Source organism: Phaenicophaeus curvirostris, chromosome 5 (assembly GCF_032191515.1).
Source record: "Phaenicophaeus curvirostris isolate KB17595 chromosome 5, BPBGC_Pcur_1.0, whole genome shotgun sequence".
Classification (NCBI taxonomy): domain Eukaryota; kingdom Metazoa; phylum Chordata; class Aves; order Cuculiformes; family Cuculidae; genus Phaenicophaeus; species Phaenicophaeus curvirostris.
Genome location: NC_091396.1, coordinates 60238043 through 60255857, shown reverse-complemented (window position 1 = coordinate 60255857; position 17815 = coordinate 60238043). Strand labels below are relative to the sequence as shown.

Sequence of the window (17815 nt, the reverse complement as noted above, 5' to 3'; positions counted from 1 at the left end):
TGGGCATCTTAAACTTGCCTTTCAGGCCTGTGGCTTTTGGCTCAGCTCCATCAGGTGACCCCTCCCCAGAGGGCACTTTGAGGTCTATTTTGGGTGCCTGGTGATCGAGGGAGCCTTCGATGGAGGGCATCCTTATATCAGGGGCCGTGATGCTGATGGTGCCGGTGCTGACCTGGAGGTCTGCCTCTGGGAGGCTGTCATTGACTTTGGCAGCCTTGGTAGTGTGCTTGGAGAAGTCCACACTGGGCACCTTGACCTTGGGTATCTTCATGTCGGGCATCTTGAATTTACTGTTGTCGCCGTCTCCTGCGGCAGCCGTCACATCCACACTAGGCGCTTGGATCTCGGCCGCAGGCAGAGTGATGTCGACATCAACGCTTCCCGAGGGCACCGAGACTTGGGGCTCCTTGAGGCTGACGTCCACGTCGGCTGCCACGGTGCCTTTGGCCTCTCTGCTGCTGGGCCAGCCAAAGGAGGGCATGCCGAATTTGGGCATCTTGAACTTGCCGTCCTTGGTCTTTGCAGCTTCTTTCTCTGGGGCTTTTGATTCCACTTCAGCTGTGAGGGCTGCCGCGGGTGTCTCAGCGTCGAGGCTGGCCTTTGGAAGGGTGACGTCGACGGATGGGAGGCTGATGTCCACTTTGGGCATTTTGAGGGAGGGCTTCTCCACCTCTCCCTTGGCCCCTTCTACTTTGATGCTTAGCACTTCCCCTTCAGCCATCACGGTGGCAGAGGGGAGGTCAACCTCTGTGGTTGGCAGGCTGACCTGGCCTTCCAGCCCTTCCACCTTGGGAGCGGACACTCCAAATTTGGGCTTGTCGAACTTGGGCATCTTAAACTTTCCCTTCAGGTCTGTGGCTTTCAGCTCGGCTGCGTCAAGCAATCCTTCCCCAGAGGGCCCTTTGAGGTCCACCTCTGGTGCCTGGAGCTCAAGAGAGCCTTCGACGGAGGGCATCTTGACATCAGGGCCGGTGATGCTGATGGTGCCGGTGCCGACCTGGAGGTCTGCCTCTGGGAGGCTGGCGTCAACTTTAGGAGCCTTGACAGTGGGCTTGGAGAATTCCACACTGGGCACCTTGACTTTGGGCATTTGTAGTTTCATGCTGCCGCCCTCAACATTGCCAGCAGCCAATTCCAGGGCACCTCCAGCTTCGGGACCCTGCAGGACGAGTTCGCCCTGCTGAACCTCTGCCTGAGCTTTGGGTAGCGAGCCCTCTGCCTTTGGCAGGCTGACCTGCACGTGGGGAGCTTTGACTCTGGGCATCTTGATGCTGGGCATCTTGACATCGGGCATCTTGAATCGACCTTTCTCACCGTCTCCTGCGGCAGCCGTCACGTCCACGCTAGGAACCTGGATCTCGGCCGCGGGCACAGTGACGTCGACATCAACACTTCCCAAGGGCACCGTGACTTGGGGCTCCTTGAGGCTGATGTCCACGTCGGCTGCCACGGTGCCTTTGGCCTCTCTGCTGCTGGACCAGCCAAAGGAGGGCATGCCGAACTTGGGCATCTTGAACTTGCCGTCCTTGGTCTTTGCAGCTTCCTTCACTGGAGCTTTTCCTTCCCCTTCAACAGTGAGGGCTGCCTCTGGCTTATCGAGGTCGACACTGGCCTTTGGAAGGGTGACGTCGACGGATGGGAGGCTGATGTCGACCTTGGGAGCTTTGATGTCCACTTTGGGCATTTTGAGGGAGGGCTTTTCCACCTCTCCCTCCTCTCCTTCTACTCTGGCGCTGGGGATTTCCCCTGTGGCCATCACGGTGGCAGAGGGGAGGTCAATCTCTGCGCTGGGCAGGCTGACCTGGCCTTCCAGCCCTTCCACCTTGGGAGCGGACACTCCAAATTTGGGCTTGTCAAACTTGGGCATCTTAAACTTGCCTTTCAGGCCTGTGGCTTTCAGCTCAGCTCCATCAGATGATCCTTCACCAGAGGGCACTTTGAGGTCTATTTCTGGTGCCTGGAGATCTAGGGAGCCTTCGATGGAGGGCATGTGGACATCAGGGCCCGTGATGCTGATGGTGCCAGTGCCGACCTGGAGCTCTGCCTCTGGGAGGCTGTCATGGACTTTGGGAGCCTTGACAGTGTGCTTGGAGAAGTCCACACTGGGCACCTTGACCTTGGGTATCTTGACGTCGGGCATCTTGAATTTACCGTTGTCGCCGTCTCCTGCAGCAGCCGTCACGTCCACACTAGGCGCTTGGATCTCGGCCGCAGGCAGAGTGATGTTGACATCAACGCTTCCCGAGGGCACCGTGACTTGGGGCTCCTTGAGGCTGATGTCCACGTCGGCTGCCACGGTGCCTTTGGCCTCTCTGCTGCTGGACCAGCCAAAGGAGGGCATGCCAAACTTGGGCATCTTGAACTTGCCGTCCTTGGTCTTTGCAGCTTCTTTCTCTGGAGCTTTTCCTTCCCCTTCAACAGTGAGGGCTGCCTCGGGCGAATGCAGGTCGAGGCGGTCCTTTGGAAGGGTGACGTCGACGGATGGGAGGCTGATGTCAACCTTGGGAGCTTTGATGTCCACTTTGGGCATTTTGAGGGAGGGCTTTTCCACCTCTCCCTCCTCTCCTTCTACTCTGGCACTGGGGATTTCCCCTGTGGCCATCACGGTGGCAGAGGGGAGGTCAATCTCTGCGCTGGGCAGGCTGACCTGGCCTTCCAGCCCTTCCACCTTGGGAGCGGACACTCCAAATTTGGGCTTGTCGAACTTGGGCATCTTAAACTTGCCTTTCAGGCCTGTGGCTTTCGGCTCAGCTCCATCAAATGATCCTTCGCCAGAATGCACTTTGAGGTCTATTTCGGGTGCCTGGAGATCAAGGGAGCCTTCGATGGAGGGCATGTGGACATCAGGGGCAGTGATGCTGATGGTGCCGGTGCTGACCTGGAGGTCTGCCTCTGGGAGGCTGGCGTCGACTTTGGGAGCCTTGGCAGTGTGCTTGGAGAAGTCCACACTGGGCACCTTGACCTTTGGCATCTTGACGTCGGGCATCTTGAATTTACTGTTGTCGCCGTCTCCTGCGGCAGCCGTCACGTCCACACTAGGCGCTTGGATCTCGGCCGCAGGCAGAGTGATGTTTGCATCAATGCTTCCCGAGGGCACCGTGACTTGGGGCTCCTTGAGGCTGACGTCCACGTCGGCTGCCACGGTGCCTTTGGCCTCTCTGCTGCTGGGCCAGCCAAAGGAGGGCATGCCGAATTTGGGCATCTTGAACTTGCCGTCCTTGGTCTTTGCAGCTTCTTTCTCTGGGGCTTTTGATTCCACTTCAGCTGTGAGGGCTGCCGCGGGTGTCTCAGCGTCGAGGCTGGCCTTTGGAAGGGTGACGTCGACGGATGGGAGGCTGATGTCCACTTTGGGCATTTTGAGGGAGGGCTTCTCCACCTCTCCCTTGGCCCCTTCTACTTTGATGCTTAGCACTTCCCCTTCAGCCATCACGGTGGCAGAGGGGAGGTCAACCTCTGTGGTGGGCAGGCTGACCTGGCCTTCCAGCCCTTCCACCTTGGGAGCGGACACTCCAAATTTGGGCTTGTCGAACTTGGGCATCTTAAACTTTCCCTTCAGGTCTGTGGCTTTCAGCTCGGCTGCGTCAAGCAATCCTTCCCCAGAGGGCCCTTTGAGGTCCACCTCTGGTGCCTGGAGCTCAAGAGAGCCTTCGACGGAGGGCATCTTGACATCAGGGCCGGTGATGCTGATGGTGCCGGTGCCGACCTGGAGGTCTGCCTCTGGGAGGCTGGCGTCAACTTTAGGAGCCTTGACAGTGGGCTTGGAGAATTCCACACTGGGCACCTTGACTTTGGGCATTTGTAGTTTCATGCTGCCGCCCTCAACATTGCCAGCAGCCAATTCCAGGGCACCTCCAGCTTCGGGACCCTGCAGGACGAGTTCGCCCTGCTGAACCTCTGCCTGAGCTTTGGGTAGCGAGCCCTCTGCCTTTGGCAGGCTGACCTGCACGTGGGGAGCTTTGACTCTGGGCATCTTGATGCTGGGCATCTTGACATCGGGCATCTTGAATCGACCTTTCTCACCGTCTCCTGCGGCAGCCGTCACGTCCACGCTAGGAACCTGGATCTCGGCCGCGGGCACAGTGACGTCGACATCAACACTTCCCAAGGGCACCGTGACTTGGGGCTCCTTGAGGCTGATGTCCACGTCGGCTGCCACGGTGCCTTTGGCCTCTCTGCTGCTGGACCAGCCAAAGGAGGGCATGCCGAACTTGGGCATCTTGAACTTGCCGTCCTTGGTCTTTGCAGCTTCCTTCACTGGAGCTTTTCCTTCCCCTTCAACAGTGAGGGCTGCCTCTGGCTTATCGAGGTCGACACTGGCCTTTGGAAGGGTGACGTCGACGGATGGGAGGCTGATGTCGACCTTGGGAGCTTTGATGTCCACTTTGGGCATTTTGAGGGAGGGCTTTTCCACCTCTCCCTCCTCTCCTTCTACTCTGGCGCTGGGGATTTCCCCTGTGGCCATCACGGTGGCAGAGGGGAGGTCAATCTCTGCGCTGGGCAGGCTGACCTGGCCTTCCAGCCCTTCCACCTTGGGAGCGGACACTCCAAATTTGGGCTTGTCAAACTTGGGCATCTTAAACTTGCCTTTCAGGCCTGTGGCTTTCAGCTCAGCTCCATCAGATGATCCTTCACCAGAGGGCACTTTGAGGTCTATTTCTGGTGCCTGGAGATCTAGGGAGCCTTCGATGGAGGGCATGTGGACATCAGGGCCCGTGATGCTGATGGTGCCAGTGCCGACCTGGAGCTCTGCCTCTGGGAGGCTGTCATGGACTTTGGGAGCCTTGACAGTGTGCTTGGAGAAGTCCACACTGGGCACCTTGACCTTGGGTATCTTGACGTCGGGCATCTTGAATTTACCGTTGTCGCCGTCTCCTGCAGCAGCCGTCACGTCCACACTAGGCGCTTGGATCTCGGCCGCAGGCAGAGTGATGTTGACATCAACGCTTCCCGAGGGCACCGTGACTTGGGGCTCCTTGAGGCTGATGTCCACGTCGGCTGCCACGGTGCCTTTGGCCTCTCTGCTGCTGGACCAGCCAAAGGAGGGCATGCCGAACTTGGGCATCTTGAACTTGCCGTCCTTGGTCTTTGCAGCTTCTTTCACTGGAGCTTTTCCTTCCCCTTCAACAGTGAGGGCTGCCTCTGGCTTATCGAGGTCGACACTGGCCTTTGGAAGGGTGACGTCGACGGATGGGAGGCTGATGTCGACCTTGGGAGCTTTGATGTCCACTTTGGGCATTTTGAGGGAGGGCTTTTCCACCTCTCCCTCCTCTCCTTCTACTCTGGCGCTGGGGATTTCCCCTTCAGCCATCACGGTGGCAGAGGGGAGGTCAACCTCTGTGGTTGGCAGGCTGACCTGGCCTTCCAGCCCTTCCACCTTGGGAGCGGACACTCCAAATTTGGGCTTGTCGAACTTGGGCATCTTAAACTTTCCCTTCAGGTCTGTGGCTTTCAGCTCGGCTGCGTCAAGCAATCCTTCCCCAGAGGGCCCTTTGAGGTCCACCTCTGGTGCCTGGAGCTCAAGAGAGCCTTCAACGGAGGGCATCTTGACATCAGGGCCGGTGATGCTGATGGTGCCGGTGCCAACCTGGAGGTCTGCCTCTGGGAGGCTGGCGTCAACTTTAGGAGCCTTGACAGTGGGCTTGGAGAAGTCCACACTGGGCACCTTGACTTTGGGCATTTGTAGTTTCATGCTGCCGCCCTCAACTTTGCCAGCAGCGAACTCCAGGGCACCTCCGGCTTCGGGACCCTGCAGGACGAGTTCGCCCTGCTGAACCTCTGCCTGAGCTTTGGGTAGCGAGCCCTCTGCCTTTGGCAGGCTGACCTGCACGTGGGGAGCTTTGACTTTGGGTATCTTGATGCTGGGCATCTTGACATCGGGCATCTTGAATCGACCTTTCTCACCGTCTCCTGCGGCAGCCGTCACGTCCACGCTAGGAACCTGGATCTCGGCCGCGGGCACAGAGACATCGACATCAACACTTCCCAAGGGCACCGTGACTTGGGGCTCCTTGAGGCTGATGTCCACGTCGGCTGCCACGGTGCCTTTGGCCTCTCTGCTGCTGGGCCAGCCAAAGGAGGGCATGCCGAACTTGGGCATCTTGAACTTGCCGTCCTTGGTCTTTGCAGCTTCCTTCACTGGAGCTTTTCCTTCCCCTTCAACAGTGAGGGCTGCCTCTGGCTTATCGAGGTCGACACTGGCCTTTGGAAGGGTGACGTCGACGGATGGGAGGCTGATGTCGACCTTGGGAGCTTTGATGTCCACTTTGGGCATTTTGAGGGAGGGCTTTTCCACCTCTCCCTCCTCTCCTTCTACTCTGGCGCTGGGGATTTCCCCTGTGGCCATCACGGTGGCAGAGGGGAGGTCAATCTCTGCGCTGGGCAGGCTGACCTGGCCTTCCAGTCCTTCCACCTTGGGAGCGGACACTCCAAATTTGGGCTTGTCGAACTTGGGCATCTTAAACTTGCCTTTCAGGCCTGTGGCTTTCAGCTCAGCTCCATCAGATGATCCTTCGCCAGAGGGCACTTTGAGGTCTATTTCTGGTGCCTGGAGATCAAGGGAGCCTTCGATGGAGGGCATGTGGACATCAGGGCCCGTGATGCTGATGGTGCCGGTGCCGACCTGGAGCTCTGCCTCTGGGAGGCTGTCATGGACTTTGGGAGCCTTGACAGTGTGCTTGGAGAAGTCCACACTGGGCACCTTGACCTTGGGTATCTTGACGTCGGGCGTCTTGAATCGACCTTTTTCACCGTCTCCTGCGGCAGCCGTCACGTCCACACTAGGCGCTTGGATCTCGGCCGCAGGCAGAGTGACGTCAGCATCAACGCTTCCCGAGGGCACCGTGACTTGGGGCTCCTTGTGGCTGATGTCCACATCGGCTGCCACGGTGCCTTTGGCCTCTCTGCTGCTAGACCAGCCAAAGGAGGGCATGCCGAACTTGGGCATCTTGAACTTGCCGTCCTTGGTCTTTGCAGCCTCTTTCTCTGGGGCTTTTGATGCCGCTTCAATGGTGAGGGCTGCCGCGGGTGTCTCGACATCGAGGCTGGCCTTTGGTAGGGTGACATCGACGGATGGGAGGCTGATGTCCACTTTGGGCATTTTGAGGGAGGGCTTCTCCACCTCTCCCTCCGCCCCTTCTACTTTGACGCTTAGCACTTCACCTTCAGCCGTCATGGTGGCAGAGGGGAGGTCAACCTCTGTGGTGGGCAGGCTGACCTGGCCTTCCAGCCCTTCCACCTTGGGAGCAGACATTCCAAATTTGGGCTTGTCGAACTTGGGCATCTTAAACTTGCCTTTCAGGCCTGTGGCTTTCAGCTCAGCTCCATCAAATGATCCTTCGCCAGAGGGTACTTTGATGTCTACCTCGCACACATGGAGATCAAGGGAGCCCTCATTGGAGGGAATCTTGTCATCAGGGCCCGTGATGCTTGTGGTGCCAGTCCTGACCTGGAGGTCTGCCTGTGGGAGGCTGGCGTCGACTTTGGGTAGGCTGATTTCAGTGTCCACTTTGGGAGTCTCAACAGTTGGCTTGGAGGGGACCTGTAATCTCTGTATTTCTTGTTTTATTTCCTCTGCAGTTTTTCGTGTTGTTTTCAATGTGGCAGTAGTTGTTGGCATTTCTGCTTTAGCTGTACCTATTTCTTTTACCTGTATTGGTCCTTGCGCTTTATCACTCATCATGTTTATATTTATTCCACTTTCTTCTTTCATTTTAGCTGCCATTCCTTTTTGTTTCTTTTTTCTAGATTTTGATGAGGCTTGTGGTGATTGTTTAGTTGGGATTTGTTTCAGATCTGGTGTTTCCAAACTCAGCTGTGATAGCTGTGTAGTTATAGTTGGTTCTTCAATTACAGCAAATCTTGATATCGTTTCCTTTTCTTTTTCTTTTTCAATGCTTATTTCAACATCAGGGCATTTTATTGCATTAGAGAGAATGCCGTTTTTCATATCTTTTTCTTCTTTTTTTAAAGTTTCATGTTCATCCCCTGTTTTAATTTCATAAACAGGAGATGTTGTATATTCAACTGTTAGTATTTCAGGATATTCCAGGCTGATTTCTTCTTCATGTATTTTTTCTCTTTCAGATAACAATGTAGTTTTTATTTCTTTTTTTGGCTTCTCTTGTGTTTCTGTTTTGGATCTGTGCATTTTGAATCCAATGCTAGGGAATTTCAGTTTCTTTTGGCTTCCTTTTTTCTCTTTGATGTGTCCTTCCTGTTGAAATTGAGACTCTGTGTCTGTGCTTGTAGGGGAAACATCCTGTGTAGCAGGTTCATATGCATCTGATGTACTATGAGATCTTCTGTGCGCTAGTATCTTTTTATTTTTGATTGACTGGAATTTTGGCCATGATAATCTGTCTTTCTTAGGTCTCTTGCTTCTCCCAACCCTTTGGCTTACAATTAGTGTTTCTCTGTCTTCTTCTGAAATGGCTTTTCCTGAATCATGCACCATTTCTTCTGGAATGCTCTCACTCAGTTCTTTTTCCTAGAAAAAAGAAATAATATTCGTTAGATTATAAGTAAACTAAATACAGATACAACACAATGTCAAATACATACTATAAAATACGTAGGAAAATTTGCTTTTTAGTTACAGTATCTATGTGTTATATAAGAGTCTCCTGAAAAGTGGTATATATAATTCACAGAAACTGTATAAAACAAATTGATTATATGACTATAATATGTGAATTCATGAAGGTTTATATCCTTTGCAAAATATTCCAGCAAACAGAGGTTTCCATACGTATCTCTCTCTATGTATGTCCGTACAAGTACATAGATTATAATTTTACATGTGTATATGAAGAGAAAACTTATTTTAAATGTGATGCAGACCTATGAGCATATCACATCTACGTAGACATCAGTGATTAAACAGATATTTTTGTGTGAATATTTCATCGATGAGCTTTTGCAAAAAAATATTTCCTGATATTTTACATTTTGGGAAATAGTGTATATAAATATTTACAAAGCTCATCTGAGCCTGGTCAGTCAGTGAACACTTAACAACAACAAAGTGCTGACACAGTAGAAAAGAATTGTTTTCTACCCTAACACAAGAATCTCAATTTATCCAAAATCTATGGTCTTGCTTGGGATATTTATTAATCTTCAGATATTTGGGGTTTTTTTCTTCTCATGAATATTCATACCAGTATGTTTAAACATCTCTCTAAATCTTAAGAAGACATAAGCGTGTATTTTCTAGTCTGTTTCCACACATTACTACAGTGTTATCCAAACTTTTGTGACATAATCAAATACCCACTTGTCTTACTCTTTCCTTTTTGTACTGGGCTGTCGAGTGAATGTGTTCTAGCTCCTCTTTCCCAGCAATTTTTCTTTTGAGGCTGAATTGGACTCTGTATGGCTCAGAATATTGGAGAATCTTGAGTGCATCTTCATATTTGATATTATCAAAAAATATTGTAGCACTTAGAAGCTGATCACCTGCAAGTGGAATCAGGCATGATTTTAATTACTTCGTGTTTTCTTACAGTTTTTTTAATTCTGCTGAATTAATACTCATGTAAAATAAAAAAAAATTAAAAAAATACATCTCATTTATTTCACTATAAAATCATGTTCACATAATAGAATCACGGAATGATTAAGGCTGGAAAGGACCTCTGGAGATCACCCAGTTCAACCACCCTGCTCAGGGAAAGCTCAACCTCAGCTGATTGCTCAGGTCTATGTGCAGTCAGGGTTTGAGTATTTCCAGTGATGGTGACTCCACAACCTCTCTGGAAAAACCTTCTACCAATCTGACCACTTGGAGAGTAACTACATTTTTTCCTTACATTTGGACTTCTGTTTTTGTTAACATCATTATTTATTGTAGTTTTGTGTCATACTATTTTATGAAAGAAATAAAGGTAGGTTCTTCATGAATGTTATGTGTTCAGCTATTTTCATTTTAGTTGCGTACACACTAATTTCTGTGTATCCTTTTCACTGTTCCAGTGAAAATGAGAAATATTTTATGGTATTAAAAAAAAAATCACACATTTCATCATTGTTTAAGAAAGTGGTCTTTGAAATTATAAATATGGAAAGGTTGATCTCACATATAATATCAGTAGGTTTTGGATCCACTATTTCTTTTACATAAAGAGATGACAGATCAGGTAGGTATCTATAAACACACACAGCTGCACACCTGGCTATTTTAAGACATTGTCCCTGCAAACAAACAAAGAAATCAGACTGTACCTTCTCTCAGGCTAAATACTTTTGAAGCAGGAGATTCCTTAAGTACTTTTTTGATAAATATTCCTTCATTTCCTCCACCTGCCACACTAAAACCACTAGCACCAGCTTCCACTTCTGTTTTCAGGGTCACTTCCATTGTCTCCTAGATGTAGAAAAAGGTGCAAATTTGTAACTTTACTCATTTATATCAAAGTATTCTACATTATTGTACCATAAAAAAAATGAGTCTCCTTAGGTATATTGTTAGTACCTCAAGAAAGGTTATCTAAAACAGAGAACGTACTTATTCAGTGTGGGTTTGATTCTGTTCTAATTTAGAACTGAACATGTGTTAGGGCTCTGCTGGATCAGGGCCATAGGCAAAATACTTTATAATTTAGGGCTGAAAGATTGTATTTTCTGTGATGATGTTAAGCACCTCAGTTAGAGTCAATGGGCCAGAAAAGTAAGACTAAGAGCCAATGCTGTATTGTACTCAAGCTAGAGAAAACTAAAGAAAGCTAGGAACAATTATGGAAGGACCCCAAAAAGGACAAGCAAATGTTCATGCCTGTGCCACAACTGGGTAATTTGTGAAGTTCCTGGTCAAAACAAGTCTAAGTGACTCTTTGCCTGTTAGTCCTTCCCTCTGTCCACCCATCCGCATCTGTGTGTTGTAACGGACTCTACTATTTTGCAACTCACATGCCTTAAAACTACAGATTGCTTTTAGACTGACCTGCGGATGACTCTGTTTTGATTTGTCTGTAGAATATTTTTTGTTTTCTTCTTGATGCTGAAAAATAATTTGCAATTATTTAGCATTCATAAGTCATGCTGTTGTAAAGTACAACAAAAGTCCTGTATCAGTTAAAATCCCTGGTTTAGACTAAGAACTGAGGCTGACTTTAATGGCAACAGAGTAACATTGGGATCTATGAGTGCAATGCACAATGTGAATGGCTTAACTATATTATTCCCTGTAGTAAATGAGATGCCAAGGCCTCCCTGCATTGTACCAAAAATTTCATGAAATGAACACCAGAGACCAGTCGTATTAAGATGTTGGGAACTCTTCTGTATGTTACTCATGTTGCACATTTCTTATGCTTTCATCTTCATGAACATACATTTGCTTCATCTGTTCTACTTTAGCATGAATTTCAAACTGTTGCCTGCTTATCTTAACATGGCAGTATTAATTAGGTCTTTAACTTTTAATAACCAAAAAGTGCAGTTAATTTTGAAACGTGTTAGTTGCATTCAATTCAGTTGAATATTCTAATAGGAAAAGCTTTGCAATGTCTTGACAGTCTATGCTCCAAGTCCTTTAAGGAATAAAGTTAAACATATTTTTTGCCAAGAAATAGGAACATGGCCAACAAGTCTAGTACAATATAAAACCATCAATGACCATGGACCTGTTACATGACATATATGAGTCTAGCTGCTTGTTGGAGCTAAAGCCTCTTGAATCAAATTGGTAAAGCTGGGCCTGCATGAAAACTCAGTCTCTTGCCTTTAAATAGTCTTCTTCTATGGAATATTCATACACTGGAGAGGATCCTTGTGGCCTTGGACGGATGTCTTCTACTGCCACTTCATTAACCTGTAGAAAAGAAATGAGTGGGGCAAAAAGAACATCCACCATTAAACAGTGACCCAGTTTTTTAGGAGCGCTTTTCTACTTAGGCATACTCTCCTGCGTACAAATCTTTCATTAGTAATGCTGGATGTAAAATGATCAGTAATTCTTTCCTTAGATCAAGAACAAATACAGTTCTCATTTAAGGGTGTTACTCAAGAACACAAGGGACAGACCCCTGAAAAACAATAATATGCTGATTTTGGTTTTCCTTATGAACTGTATGCATCTATGGGATGAACAGACTGGAAATAGTGATGGTTAATTAGTAGTAATTGAACAAGACAATAAGAATTCCCTCCCTTGCTGTATTTGCACACCTAACCTTTGCATCCCACAGCTTCAAACTGTCAGAAGAGATGCTGAGCAAAAAATGCGTTCCGTGCTGGGAACCAATTAGTTAGGAAGTGATAAAGGAGATTCCAAAAGCTGCAAAAGCGGACGCACTAACTGTTCTGCAGCCAAGCCGCCCAGCCGAGTCCCCCCTCTCCCCCCAGCTGCTGTGGCGCCGACTGGAGCGGCTGGAGAATTGCTCAGCTTATCTGTTTTCAAGCAATTGTACCCCATGCAGCAAATCGCATACAGGGAGAAGGAGGCGTTGATACTTTTTACAGACGGATCAGGGAAAACTGGAAAATCAGTGATTGTTTGGAGGACCAAACAAGGCATGTGGAAATCAGACCTTTGTCAAGTGTCAGGATTACCTTAAATTGTGGAATCAGCTGTGGCTGTTAGATGCTTTAAGCTGTTTTCACAACCCATAAACATTGTTACCGATTCAGCCTATGTTGCTGGCATTGTTTCATGCTTGGAGAATGCCTATTTAAAGTATGTAGACAATGGACAGCTATATGTTTTTTTAAAGGAATTGAAATATCTGTTAGACAATCGACATGGACCTTACTTTATAATGCATGTACGTTCTCATAAAAATGTACCAGGATATTTAGATGAAGGCAATCGCTGAGCTGATGCTCTGGCAGCCCCTGTAATCATTCCAGATACATTACAACAAGCATGTATGTCACATGATTTTTATCACCACGGTAGTACAGCCCTTAGGAAAATATTTCAGTTAACTCATGAACAAGCTCAACAAATTGTACAGACGTGCCCTGATTGTCAGTTAATCCCAAACACTACTTTTGGTGGTGTAAATCCTTGTGGATTAGGTGCACTTGAAATATGGCAAACTGATGTAACACACATCCCCGGGTACACTTGTCAATTGACACGTTTTCTATCTGCATTGTTGCCTCTGCACATACGGGGGAACGAGCAAAAGACATAAAAAACCATTTATTATACGCAATTGCTATTTTAGGGGTGCCAAAACCAGTAAAAACAGATAATGGCCCAGGATATGTTTCTAATATAACAAAATCCTTTTTTCAACAATGGGGAATCACACATGTCACGGGCATTCCTCACTCACCGACAGGGCAAGCCATAGTTGAATGAGCTCATGGTACATTAAAAAATATGTTGTTAAAACAAAAAAGGGGGAGCACGGGATATGCCCCTCAAGAGAGACTATTAAAAGCTATGTACGTTCTAAATTTTTTAAATCGTTAGCAAGACAGTATTCCCCCAATAGAATGACATTTTATTGCAAAATCAGATGATAACATGAGTAAAGCTAAAGTAATGATACGTAACTTAGAAACGAGACAATAGGAAGGTCCATGGCCATTAATAACGTGGGGGCGAGGGTGCTTGTGTCGCTACAGATTGTCGACTGCAGTGGATGCCAGCAAGATGTGTATGACCTGCATTGCAATAATTGTGGGAATTTCGTGTTGAGCAACCGCTATTCCATGGATCACTGAACAATTCCAGGAAAACATCTTGGTAACCCTTGATAATATGGCACAGCAAGATTCATTGTGTTTGTCTGTAGCAGCTCCGACCAATCTATTTAGCACCTGTTTAGTATGTTTGCCGAAAGATGATGTACTTTATTAGGTGTGATAAAAGTAGATTTTAGTAAATATTTTAGTTATATAAGCAAAAATGTAACACATATAAAATGCTAATTCCTTACTTAGTGTGTGTAGAAATTATTTTATATGATGTAATTGCATATCTGCAGATATATCCAAATCCAACAACATCTCCCTGCAATTACCAAGAGAACTGTATTTTATTTGAGGAGATGGAGCATGGGCAGATATTCCTTCCTATATTTCAGGAGGCCCATGTACATTAGGCAAAGTAGCATAATTAACTCTGAATGTTTCTATGATTTTTAAACCACACTTTGGCTCTCCGTCATCAAACAAATGCCACATTGGCAGCTTTATCTAGTGTTTTGACGTATTTATCAGACCATTCAGAATTTATACATTAAAGTATTAACACCTTAGAAGATTTAACAGAAAAATTGCAACTATAGAATGAATGGAATACATTTGCAGGACTTTTTATTGAAATTGGACCTTGGGTTATAAAATTAATCATGATAGGTTTTATGATTTTACTTGTTTTTTTTTTTCTAGCATATTGATTTGTGTGCCTTGCTTAATCAAATTAGTGCAAAGTGTGTTATGACAAATATGAGTAGTTCACAAAAACAAGAAAAGGGGGAAATGTCAGAAGAGATGCTGAGCAAAAAATGACCATGAGTGCTGCTGAGCCTCTGGAGACAGAGTGCAGAGAGCTTTGATAACCAGCGAGCCTCTGGCCTGAGAAGAATCAGCATCAGTGGCAAAAACAAGAAGGGATGAAAACAATAACAGAGGTCACAAGGAGCTTGGAAAGAGAAGAACATACTGTGGAAATTTTTATGAAGGACTTGCAGGACCGTTGTTGACATTTTCACTAAGGTATAAATGTGAGCTTGTAACAATAAACTTGGTCTTAGCTTGAAATGAAAGTGGAGTCCGTGTCTGTTAATACGCCACACAAACTTTATTACCCTTTGTAACCAAGCACATCATGGAAGAGTCCCAGCAGGAATTTCTGCTGACAAGCTCTTGGCATGCTTCCTTCTCGACTCAAACAATAGGGAATCTAAACCAAATAAAGCTATAAAGAAAAATTACTGTAGCCAACAGCCGTATAATAGTTCGCTAAGTCTTGGTATTAAACTTATGCTGGTGAATCATGTCAAAGAGCAGATCACTTTATACTGAAGCATCATTCTGGCTTTTGAGCTGGCAGAAGATCCCCAAGCAGAAATGCAAGATTGTTGATGAGGAAAAAAATCACCAGCAAGACCCAGCTATAAAGAAAACGTTTGAGATCCCATTTTAACAAGGTAAACTCCCTTCCCCCCAAAAAAATCCAGCTCTAAAAAAACTCACAGAATCTTCATCTTCTGCATCCACATCAGCATCCGCATCTCCCGGAGGCTCGGCTGGTCTCAGCTGTCGTCCAGAACCTGAAAGCAGCATACAAGTTGTTGGCTTCTGTTGGGGGCAGGCAGAGCACAGAGCAGACAGCTCGCAAGCTGAACCTCTCAGAGGCAACACACCTGGGGAACATGCAAGGCCAGCCCTAGAAAGTCCTGCTTTCACCCCGTTTCCTTATCTCAGATCTCATCAGGCCCATCTTTCCAAAGATACTGATGCAAAGACTTTCGTAAAGGAAAAAATCCCCAGACTAGAGAAAATGTAAAAGCAGGTTGTGCCAGTGGTATGCTTGTGCTTGGTCTTTGTGGGAGGACATCAAGGACAATCCTGTGCTGGGCCCCTCACCACAAGAAGGATGATGAGGTTCTGGAGCGTGTTCAGAGAAGAACAACGAAGCTGGTGAAGGGGCTGGAGAATAAGTCCAGTCAAGTCTGTCTGCACTGGCTAAGTATTCTAGCATCTCCTGAGCCCAGCCGTTAGCTATATATGGTTCTTGCTGAGACAGATCTCTACTATATATAAGGCATGAGGGTGAAAGAAATATTTCCTATTACTATTTCTATGCTGGATGCAGACACTTGCAGCCAGTTCTGCTTGCAATACTGAACCGAGCAGAGGAGTTTCTGCCACCTCTGTTGAAAATGTGCTTAAGGAATGTTGGCAAATGCTGAGAAAAAAGAGACAACATCACTAGAAAGACAGAGAAGACGACACCAGAGTAGGAAAGAGGAGGAGAGAGCAGGAGAGGGGAGGTCCAGCAGGAGAAATGCTGGAGTGAGATAGGATCTCAAGGAGGAGCTGGAGGAAGAAGAGCCACCTGAGCAGGGGCACAGAGGAAGCTGCTTTGCTCTGATTGATTGGTGGCTGTTGGAGGGACTTACTCTGAGGCAAGTGAGTACAAAATGAGTGGAAAAAGAAAAGCAGCTAACGTTTGCTGACCCCCATGTTCTGTGCCATCCCTCACCTCCCCAAAGGGACTGGGTATAGCCCACCGTGAGGGGACTGGAGACCAGGAAGAGGGGAGGAGAGGTGTATGGAGGAGAGCTGAGGTGTTTTTCCCTCAGTGCTTTTATTTTTTTAAGTATCAGAATCAGTATTTAAGAATTCATTAATTGGCAATAAATTAAATCAGTTTAAATTCCCCATCTCAATACTCTTGCTTGCCTTTTATAGAGGTCTTAAAAGCCAGAGAATAAACATCATGAAGTTTTGACTCTGCTTTCTTGTTTTTTCAAAACATCAAGGGCAGAGAGATATGAGGTGAAGGAGATGAGCTGTTTGAGAGAATTATTCTGTTGAAATGCCTTACATCAGGCACTGAAGGATGAAAACAGTATGAATATATCATCGTTTTCAGCGACCTGGGCTTAGCCAGTAGAGGACAGTGTAGCTGAATTACAAGTTCCCTGATGCATGGGCTATTCTAATACATGCACAAGTCCTTGTCCTTATAACTAGGTGTCTTTCCTGTCTCTGTGCTCCATTTTTTTTTTTCAAGCCATCAGACTGTCCAGCTCTCTCACATCAAATTCTGCAACTGCCATTCGCATACGTAGTTTTGGCTTTCCCAAAACAGATCCTCTGGCTTTAAAATATGCCTGAACACTAGAGAAGACAATCACAAGCAGAACTGTGCAACTCCTTCATTGTCTGCTTTAAATGAAGACTCCTTGGGCTGGAACACAACATTTCTGACTGTGGATATTACAAGCTCTGTGTGCAGACAAGCTGGCATGACTAAAGTGTGTATGGAATCACTGTAACTTAGGCCAGTTGTCAAGCTATTGTTAAAATAGCTGTGATTTTGCTAGTACTTCCTCATAGTTTTCTGATCGCCTGCATTTATTTTTACCTTGAATCTTCTGAACACAGAATTATTTGGTACAGCAGGATCTTGAAAGACCCTATTATGCCACATAATCAGTGATGGACCACTGCGTTAAGATGAATGGTGATAGTGAGCTTCCAGTGGGAATATCCCATGTCAGCCTGTGGGCCAAGTTTCCAAACCTGATAGAATGGAGAACATCCTCATTATCCTCATTAGCCATGCATACTTCCTCTTAATACGTGCTCCTGTGGTGTTTCAGCTCCAGAGAGCCTAAATGAACTCAGAACACATCTGGGCTGCCAGACCATGCTTCCATTAGCCTTCACAGGAATAATCCTGATGCCTACAATAAATAACTCTAGAAAATGGTCTTAATGCAGACCCTAATTCAGATTAAAGACCTGCAAGAACTGGCCTGACTTTTTTTCAAAAGCTTCAGCATTTTCAACCTTCAGAAGCCTGAGAAAATTGGAAAATGAGTACAACCCTGCTAAAAAAAATTAGATGTGGATTTATGAACCTAATTACAGGCATTTCTGCTTGAAAATTCTGGAATCCATTCATGAAGCTCTTCAGCAATTGTATTTTAATAAGCATCATATGTGGAGAAGAGCTGCAGGACTGAGGCTTGATTGTTTTATTTGCTCAGTGTTTCTGAAGGTCCAGGTGCCAACAGTGAATTTTATAGCTGTTACTAAAATTCCAAGAAACAGTAAGGACTAGATCTTGCGGCATTGCTGTATTTTTCACTTGGGAGAATCCCACCCACAAGCCCTGCAGTCTGGT

The 17815-nt window shown here is 46.9% G+C and overlaps 1 protein-coding gene across 1 annotated transcript in view; it reads right to left on the bottom strand.

Annotated features, from left to right (window-relative positions):
* AHNAK2 (AHNAK nucleoprotein 2) overlaps nucleotides 1–16742 on the bottom strand; it is a 30189-nt gene extending 13447 nt beyond the window's left edge. The window contains exons 1-7 of the mRNA XM_069857030.1: nucleotides 16722–16742; nucleotides 15151–15255; nucleotides 11720–11809; nucleotides 10940–10996; nucleotides 10222–10363; nucleotides 9275–9456; nucleotides 244–8485 (exon numbers count right to left, since the gene is read on the bottom strand). Of these exons, the coding sequence (XP_069713131.1) occupies nucleotides 244–8485; nucleotides 9275–9456; nucleotides 10222–10363; nucleotides 10940–10996; nucleotides 11720–11809; nucleotides 15151–15255; nucleotides 16722–16742 (8839 nt within the window). The remainder of the gene's footprint in view (nucleotides 1–243; nucleotides 8486–9274; nucleotides 9457–10221; nucleotides 10364–10939; nucleotides 10997–11719; nucleotides 11810–15150; nucleotides 15256–16721) is intronic.
* Nucleotides 16743–17815: the final 1073 nt, after the last annotated feature.